This window comes from Pinus tabuliformis, chromosome Q (genome assembly GCF_031772625.1).
Source record: "Pinus tabuliformis cultivar Carrire ecotype Pingquan chromosome Q, CPIR1, whole genome shotgun sequence".
Classification (NCBI taxonomy): Eukaryota; Viridiplantae; Streptophyta; class Pinopsida; order Pinales; family Pinaceae; genus Pinus; species Pinus tabuliformis.
In genome coordinates, this window is record NC_142296.1 from 1,006,978,390 (window position 1) to 1,006,988,393 (window position 10,004).

Below are 10,004 nucleotides of genomic sequence, written 5' to 3' on the forward strand. Positions count from 1 at the left end.
GTCTAGATAGGGCCAAGGACTAATCCTCGTGACTTTGGTCAGTCCTTCAAAGTATATTTTTCAAAAATAAAATAAAATAAAATATTATATTTATATTAGTACTTAAACATGATAGGGTTAATAGTACTCAAAAAGGACTACATTTATTTAATAATTTATAAAATAAACTTGTCTTGATGATAAACCACACTAGTTGGTGGGAAACGCATCGATAAATGAATTATGATGTGATTTTCTCCTAAAAATTTTCTCAAAATCTCTATATAGATCACAAAAACCTAAATTCAACAATTCTAAGAAATATTTTAACAATACCTCTAATTAATATCTACTTAAATTTTATAAACAAACTTAATTTAATAATTAAATTATTTTAAAATTATTTTAAATCCAGATTTATTAAAAACTGAAAATGATTAAATTTAAAATTAAAATGAATCTAAATTGACACTCTTACATTTCATAATAAAAATAAATTTCATCAAATTTTTAATATATTTTATCATAACAAATACCATAAATTTGTAATTAAATTTTTATTTTTTATTGTACAACATGATTATTTTATATTTATTATTATTTTAAATATTTTATCATGTATTATCTAAGTTAATATAAAATTCAACCCCTGTTAATGCGTCAAGATAGGGTCACAGGACAAACAACTATGTTTATTTAATAATTTATAAAATAAACATAATTTATATTTTTAACGAATGAGCGTATGGGTAATGTAGTCAGTGTCAAACGTAATGATTGCATTTCAAAGACAAATACCATTTTAAAGATAAATAACTAATGAATTATGGCTTAGTGACTAATTAAGGTTATCATTTGTTCTTATAAGCCGGGACGCTTCATTCATTCCTTCCAATCGTAACTGTACGAGTAGGGAAAACAGGTATCCTCACTACGGACTTTTCAGTCGCTGGGCACCGTGCGTTGAAGGCGTGCATGAGGGCTGAGATGCTGTTGCAGAGAGCGCGTTTGCAATTTGTTGGCAGGATGATTTTTGATGGGCAAATTGTTTGTTATGGTGGGGTTTGACTGTGAATTTTTTTTTTTTTTTAAACTTTCAAAATTTTGGGTTCAAATTGTGAACATAGGTAGGGAAGTTGGGAAGGTGTGGTTGGTTTTGAAATTCCATAAGAGATAGGTAGGGAAGTTGGGAAGGTGTGGTTCGTTTTGAAATTTAATAAGAGATGGGTTTGTTTTAAAATTCCAATTTTATTATCACTTCAAAAAACTGTTTTGAAATGGGTTTGTTTTGAAATTCTAATTTTATTGAAACATTGAAAACCATATGCCGAGAATTTTTTTGAAATTTCATGACTGATGAATTTGTTTTGAAGTTCCAACTCTACTTGCTAGTTTGAATCACTGAGAACCATATGACCTGCTCTGGTTTACCGATTTAGTTTTAACTACAGTTTACCAATCCCCCGCCTCGTTCTTCCAGGAGGAATCAGCTCTGCACACATTGAATTCAATGTCTATTTTATACATACAAAACCGAATGGTGATGTCGAAAAAAATAGTTTCAGGATACCAATTCCAGTAGACTGTCCTACTTCAGGGTTTCTGTTATTGAAAGGAAGCCTTTACTTACCTTTTCCAAGCAACTTCGTCCATTTTGCTGGTAATTCCCAATCCCAATCGCTTCCAGATCATTGCTTCTTGTGTCTCTGTGATCTAACTCTATCAATTTTATAGCGGCCTGTATCCCATATTCATCAGAAACCTTTACATACCTCTGCCAGTTCGAAGATCATGAAAATATACTTTAATACTTGCAAACGGACGACTATTATCTTCCATTTGATCGGCTTATTATTCATTCTCAGTTTTCCTTCCGTTATATCAGAGTTGCGGTCATATAAATGCAATAATGGTTCTACTTACGCTGATGGAAGTACATTTTCCAGCAATTTGAATAGGGTAATGGGTGATCTTGTGAAGAAAGCACCTCAAACAGGGTTCAACACTTCTTTCTATGGCAAAAGTCCTAACAGAATCTATGGCCTCCTCCAGTGCCAAGGTAACATATCTAAACAGGACTGTTCAATCTGTTCAAAAGCAGCAAACGATAGTGTTATACAACTCTGCGGAAATGAAGTCGGCGGTCGAGTATGGATGGATAACTGCTTCCTGCGATACGAGAAATTCGACTTCATTTCAAACCTAGACACCGACGGGAATTATCTGGAGAACGTAAACGACATTAGTAGTAATGTAAATAGTTTTAGGAGCACCACTTCAGATCTCCTTTCCAACCTTTCTGATCAAGCTTATGCTCCTGCAAACAAGGGATTCGCTGAAGGAACAGCTGAGGATTCTTCTGTTGGAACCATTTATGGTCTGGTTCAGTGTTGGAGAGATATATCCATCAAGGACTGCAAATCTTGTTTGCAATTGGCAAGGTCTAACCTCTACCAATGTTGTTCTATTAAGCAAGGAGCTCAAGCTATGTTGGGAAGCTGCACGGCCCGATATGAAATATACCGCTTTTTTGACACTCCTAGTGGAGGGAATAGCACTAGTCCATCTCCACCTCCACCTCCACCTCCGTCCAACGCCTCCAGGGCAAACCCTCCGACAGTAGCTGCCCACGCTCCTTCGGCTAAAGGAACTTCACGCACCACGTCAAGTAATCTCTCTCTCTACTGCTTCTACCGCTCTTCAGTATTATACAAATTGATTGCAATTTCAATTTCTGTAAATAACATATCGCATGATCTACTCTACAGAAGGTTCTTCTTCAAAAACTTTACCCATAATATTGGGGATCGTGGGAGGCGTGGTTCTAGCGTTAATGGTCTGTTTGTTTGCCATGTGGAGGAGATTGACGTCTGCCATTTCACCCAGGCAAATAACCCATGCGCAGAAGGAAGGTAGAATCTGCACTTTGGGCCTCTGTTTCGCATGGCCAAACTTATGTTATCTCGTCAAATGAGATTCTCATTCACCCTTTTTTGGTCTACGCAGAAACACATGAGAATGATCCAGAATCGACGCTACTCAATCAGGAGCAAATTCTCTTCACCTTAGAAGCTCTCACAGAAGCAACGGATAATTTTGATGAAAACAAGAAGCTTGGAGAGGGAGGGTTTGGCCCTGTATACAAGGTAAGTATGCACCTAATATTATTATTAGCATATGGAATTGCATGACTTAACGAAGACGAAGAGGGTTTTTGCCATGGGTTGTTGATACGGTTAATTCTATCAGGGAATAACCAGAAACGGAAAGGAAATAGCAGTGAAGAAGTTGTCTGTCAGATCTGGACAGGGAAAACGAGAGTTTATGAATGAAGTGCAGCTTGTAGCCAATGTTCAACACCGAAATCTGGTAAAGCTGCTTGGGTGTTGTGCCGACGGACCAGAAAGGTTGCTTGTCTACGAGTATTTCCGGAACAAGAGTCTTGACACCTTTCTGTTTGGTAAGTCACTTTGGACATTTTTTGGTCGAGAGAAAGATGATAAATCTTTTATACATTTAATCGGATTGATTATTTAAAATCTTTAGAATTCTGTATTCTTGAAATACAAATACAGATCCAGAGAAGAAGAGGCATCTTGATTGGCATAAACGCTATAACATCATAATGGGTATAGCGCGTGGCCTTCTTTATCTTCACGAGGATTCACAGTTGCGAATTATTCATAGAGACATTAAAGCCAACAATATTTTGCTGGATGAGGGATTGAATGCGAAGATTGCAGACTTTGGGTTAGCAAGACTCTTTCCTGAAGACGAGTCCCATATCCAAACCAGAGTTGCAGGGACATAGTAGGATTATTTCCCTTTAACCTTCTCTAATAAAATTTATGAACAGTTCACTTTTATGCAATCGTGGGATTTAGGTACCTAAAACGCCCTACTTACTTGAAGTATTTTGGTTGGAGTATGCAGCGGTTACATGGCGCCAGAGTATGCAATGCAGGGGCAATTATCTGTAAAGGTTGATGTCTATAGTTTTGGAGTGCTGGTCCTTGAGATTGTAAGTGCAAGGAAAAATAGTGATGCCAATCTTCCGGATGAAATGCAAAGCCTATTAGAATGGGTAAGATTTTATTTCACGGATGTTTTTTCTATATGAGCAACAGTGGTTGGAGATAATGGAGATGTTAAGTGAGTAGACCTTTGCCTTGGATATTTGTGATGCAGGCATGGAGATTATACAAGCGAGGGTGTCTTCTAGATATGATAGATTCCACATTGACCGAAACATGCAGGCAGGAGCAAGCTTTAAGATGCATTCAGGTTGGGCTTCTATGTACCCAAGCAGATGCAGGCCTCCGTCCAATTATGTCTAATGTTATCTTGATGATCTCCAGCGCTTCTGTGACATTAGCAAATCCAACGAAGCCCGCATTTGTAAAAAGTAGCGACAGCAGCCGCGGAGGATCCACAGCCGGCAGCTCTAGCGGTGGGATTCAGCAGTCACGGTCCTCTGCCACCGTATCTTATGTGTCGTCTGCCTCTCCACAGAATCCTTTGGTTCCTTCCCTAAATGATGTCACCATTAGTGAATTGGAGGCTAGGTAGGCACAAAATCTTCACGGCCCATTCACCGTTAGTAAATTGGAGGCTAGGTAGGCACATAATCTTCACGGTCCATTCTAAATAAAGTGGGTTTCAGAGTACTGAAAAAAATAGTAAAGTGGGTTTCAGTGGATAACAGTATTTTAATGGATGTGAAAGTGGTACTTCAACATCCATTTTGTTTCTGCACATATTTCCCATTACTAAAATCAAGTCATAGAAGGCTGGCCTTCGAGATTCAAGATTTTCGCGGAGGCATTTATTGATTAGAGCCGTGGTAGTAGCTTCTTTCTGAAATCAGTGATGCATAGTAGTTGGTAGTTATTAGTGAGCAGTGCACATACCTGCTGTGCTTAATGAATGAATGGCAGATGTAATGGCAGATGTATACACTTTATAAATTTTACCCAAAATTTTATCATTACCGTACCATTCAGTATATTTGAAGGGTTATTTGGAAATCTGGGATTTTAGTCGAATGCCGCTTTCTGACAAATTTGAAGAATTTCCTATGGTATTCATGCTGTCAACCATTTGTGAGGCACTGAAGTCTATTTGGTGGCAATGTTATAGTCTCTTAAGCAAGTGCACTATGATTATGTTTTGTTAATTTATTAACAAAATTAAGCCGGCCTCCATTGTAGTATTATTGTACTCTTGTTTTTCTTTTACTTCATAAAATATGATATCCGTATTGTATCTTACTGTATAAATATTTCTCTGTTTTATTAGAAAGTGTTTCCAGTTATAATGCTCTGAGTAGTGAATGTGATTTTTTTTTAACATATTAGGATATTTTCCAGATATCTTAATAGATTTTATTAATATGTGGAGCTTTTATAGGAAATAAAGTGGATGACTACTCAACCTCGAAGGTTTGGCTTATGCCAAAAAAACCAATAGCTTCATAAGAAAAGTGAAACTTCAGATTATGCTAAAGTATGCCACTTAAATGAAAAGTGAAACTTTAGAGTGTGCTAAAATATGTAAGTGAAGTGGGGCAGGAGTTGAGAGTGATCATAATTGCACTTCTTTGCACTCAAAGTTCTTCGGGTGACCAACAATGTCGCAGGTTTTGGGAATTCTAAGCAACAATTCAGAGATTGGTGTTCAGCCTACACAATCAGAAACATAAGCAGCTTGAGAAGGTGATGCCTTTTCACGTTAAGTAGATTAACGGATGCCATGTTTTGGTAAATTATTTAATTATTGCTTTATTAAGGCGATAAAATATATATACAATCCAGCTATGAATGATTTGAAAAAGATTTATATATTTCACGCTTATAAAAACATATCAAAGTTATAAGATAACTTGTTTGATCATGAGATATATTCATATCTCAAGGACCACAAAAATTGACATGCAAATATATAAAATTTTAAAATAAATTATATAGATTGCTTTTAAAACAAATATATATGATTTAAGAAAATAAAGTGGTATAAATTTAGGTTTTGGATTATATGTATATAGAGGGGTTGTATTTTATTAGATTTTTTGTTTGTTTGAAAATTTAGTAATAAAAAATATGAAATTTATAAAATAAGTGTTATAAAAATGTGAAAAAGTAGATTTGATCATGAGATATGAGATATATTAGGAGGACTTTAAATATATATAATATTAAACAAAATTGATAGGCATCAAATATATATTTACCAAACAAATTAATATATGTATTTTTAGATTATGATTTTTTTTTTAAAATGTATAAATGGATTAGTACTTTGAAAAGACTTTTGAGGCACTTCAATTCTAAAGATTAGACAATTTAAACTCGAATATTTTTTTAAATTTTTGTGAAATTTTGATTTATATAATGATTTCTTTTTTCTTTATTTGTTTTTTGCATTTAAAAATTCATTTTAAATAATCTCCATAAATATTTAAATTTTTTATTTAATTTTATAAATGATTTATTTTATATAATTTAGTTTTATTAAATAATTATATCTATATATATATATATATATATATATATATATATATATATAATTGTTAAATTTCATAAATATATTAAGAAATTTTTTTTATTGAATTTCGATTCTCCTCCAATATTCAACCTTTTAAAATCAATTTTTAGACTCGTCTAGGAATCTTTGCCTTCCTCATTTACCTCAGCGCTTTACACATGGTGTTAGGGTTTAGGAGTCATTAGGTCATAAACAGGAAATTAAAAGGTTCTTTAAAGAAAACATATTAACTAAATTGAATTACATTACAAGTGGGTCATGTGATGCACTCATGAAGTTTGGATTATTTTTTTGGAATAAACTATATTTCCTTTGAGCACCACAAATGAAATCAAGATTTGAGAGGTCAAAATATATTTGTTTGTATTCAATATCATGATTGTAAAATATGGAATAACAAATTTGTGGGTGTTATTATAAATTATCGTAAGTTAAAAAAAAAAAGTAATTAAACACTTCAAAATAGATTATATTTATAATATACTGAAAATATAGGGTCTATGTATAAGTGGTGTTAATTATATATTAACAAGATAAAATAGGTTCTAAGGTTACAAATCAACAATGTTATTAGTTAGGGAATTGTAATAATGTTTAATTCATTTTTGTTTATTGAATGTTGTGGTAAATTAGATAAATTAGATATTTTTAACTTAAAAGAAAATGTATTATTTATTGCGCTCATTTTTAGTAAAGTTTAATTTTATTAGAGTTCATGTATTGGTATGAGAGGTTTTTGGAAGATGTTTTAGACTAGTGTTAATGAAATAGAGATATTTATTAGCATTTAATAGTAAATAATTATGTGATTGAAATTTGAGCAAGTCTATAGGTAAGAAAGAAATAATAGCCTATTTGGTACTTGTATGTCATTGGGAGACACTTTGAAATCAATATGGACATCAATGTTTGAAGTATTTCCTAAAACAAAGTATCTCATCATTAGAACAATACAGGTCAGATTAAGAAGTAAAGATAAATTTAGCCCCTCAAATACCCTTATTGCAACTAAGTTGTACAATGTTAAAAAAATAATCCATACTCGTAAAATAGATTTCAAAAGTTGCAACCTAATTGTTCTGCATTTTCTTTCTAGACGAACCAACATTGTAGGAAAGAATCAATTTTTTAAATGAAAGAATTTGTTAAAGTCTTTCTAGACAAACAAGAATATAGGAAAGAATCATTTTTACTTTTCAAATACATTTTATTTAACTACAATAAGGGATTAAGTACATCACAGTGAGCAAGTGTCACACCTTAGACCACATACAAAAAAAAATTTAATATACGCCTATATAATTAATCTTGCTATACATTGCTTGATGCAACTTTAATGTCTGCACGCACATTTAACTCACATAGAATTATTCACATACTTACTACCACACATTACACAGCTTATTAATCCTATGTTAAACTTCTGTTGTAATCTTGGTTTACATACGCTGCGTGGCAATAACATATGATGTCAATGGGTTTCGGTGTAACCTTTGACTTCTCGGTGGAACTTAGCTGTTAGTCCACCCAACAGTTGTGAGTATTAATGAGGCGCAGGCTTTGGTGGTCCTGCCGCAGCTCTTGCAGGCGCCAACTCACCCTTGCCTTAATAACATCCGTCCTTATAGCGAGAGGTGGCATTGCTTGGCTCCTCTGGCCATGTGACATCTCGATCACCGTGTTCTCGGCCTTTTCGCCTTGCGTTCCCGCCTTGCATGGACGGACAGGATCTCTCCCATGGATCGAAGGGTTGAGGTTCGATCGAGGGTTTAAGGCATTACATAACTTCAACCAAGCAGTCACGGGGTTTATTCTTTCGTTTGTTTCCTCCGACTCCGTCTCGGCGTTCCACCTCTGGTTCATTCTCATCAGCGTTATCTACTTAACCTGCATCTACTCCGGAGCTGTGCAGTGGCCGCCTTCAATACTACACAGGTAATGGTCTCGATTCTAAGTGTACCGCATGTATTTACAGTTGGTTTATTTGTTACGATTTCTTACAGACTTGTATTCTTTTGCTCATAGGGCACGCAGCTGGGTTATGCAACCCCACCGGTGGTGTCAAGCGGCTATCCATGACGGTTTCACCCTCGCAGCGGCCACAGGTAAGCTTTAAAAACTCGGTTTCTCTGCTCCTGTATACAAAAGCTTCGCGGTTCATCGATTTTAAGCTATTTAGGTTATGATTGCAGACCGCTGTTCGAATGAGGGCCTTCTTGCTTCGCTGACCGAGGTATTCTCCTCAGAGAGCCCTCATGACTTGCATTTAATTTTCTTTGTGACTGGTCGAGTCCATACCCGCCAGATTAGTTAATAAGCACGGCGGAACTCTCCATAGTTCGTTTACATGTGTTTATGGTCTTCCTTTGTTTGTATGGTTGCCCCCTTGCGGCATACCCGGATTTGGTTTGCCATATCTGCTCTTAGACATGGGGTTTCGGATCTGGCCGTGGCGCGCAGACCTGGTTAATGGATTTAGGCTTTGTTTGAAGGTTTCAGTCATTTAACGTATGAACAGCTGTAACATTCAAGATTTTACCACTCGGGTATTGTTCTGTTGTAGTCTGTATATAGAACCTTGTAATTTATATGTGAACTGTGACTCTATTTGCGCCCTCAGGGCAGTTTACATTTTGTATAACAAATGAATATATATACTCTGTGATTCTCACCGTACCAAAACAGTGTATGGGGTTTATATTATTAGTTGCTAGTTTTGCTCGTTTTCATAGCAGTATCCTCATAACTGTCTCAGGTTATAATGATTATTCCATGCCGTTCGCTCTGTATTCTTTATGCATCTGCCTTATTTGCTAGGTTTTGAATAGTATGCATTCGGTTAACTATACGGCAATATTTTGAACAGTATGCATTCGGTTATCTAAATAGCAATATTTCACTTCCTTCTTTCTTTACGAGAATGTGTATATAAGTGAATACCTGCAATTTCTTTTGAATAACATGCACAGGATTTTCTTGCATTTATATACTTGTCTCGTCTTTGTTTCATGCTCCAATGAACTGGGTTCTCTATTATTGTCTGTAAATACTGTGAATTAATAACGTAGTATGACAGAATACAAAATGATCTTCGCTCTCTTATTTTGCATCGTTACAGAACAGACTCTATTCGTCTGATATGGTTTATTTATGTTTCTTGTTTCCACATCAACAGTCATTCGTCTTAATAACTGTAGGTTTATAGGTTATCTCTTCTGTCGGTGAGACTGAATCCGACTACAGTCGGGTCTTCTACCCAGACTCAGAGGTTCAAACCCTGTTCCCGCTGTTACATTACAGTATCTACTTGTTTAATATCCGTATGCAACACGGTTTACTCCACTGTTAGCTTTTCTTTTCTTGGACGGTACCTCTGTCTGTCTGACGAGGTTATGTTATGTCTGTTATTTCATAACCAGGTTCTTGAATAACCCTTCAATACATCAAGAACCAGTCTTATCTAAATACATCTATGTAACCAG

At 35.1% G+C, this 10,004-nt stretch overlaps 1 protein-coding gene across 2 annotated transcripts; it reads left to right on the forward strand.

The window, feature by feature from the left end:
* Positions 1-886: 886 nt before the first annotated feature.
* LOC149222892 (cysteine-rich receptor-like protein kinase 6) lies at positions 887-5,209 on the forward strand. 2 transcript variants are annotated; one of them, XM_089385662.1, is made up of 8 exons: positions 887-1,036; positions 1,926-2,647; positions 2,748-2,891; positions 2,986-3,125; positions 3,229-3,439; positions 3,555-3,789; positions 3,913-4,063; positions 4,168-5,209. In XM_089385662.1, the coding sequence occupies exons 2-8, from the start codon at positions 1,942-1,944 to the stop codon at positions 4,546-4,548; spliced, it is 1,968 nt and encodes a 655-aa protein (XP_089241788.1). In that variant the 5' UTR covers positions 887-1,036; positions 1,926-1,941; the 3' UTR covers positions 4,549-5,209. The 2 variants fall into 2 exon arrangements, with proteins under 2 accessions (XP_089241788.1, XP_089241787.1); XM_089385661.1 differs by lacking the exon at positions 887-1,036 and having other exon boundaries at positions 1,072-2,647; positions 4,168-5,207.
* Positions 5,210-10,004: the final 4,795 nt, after the last annotated feature.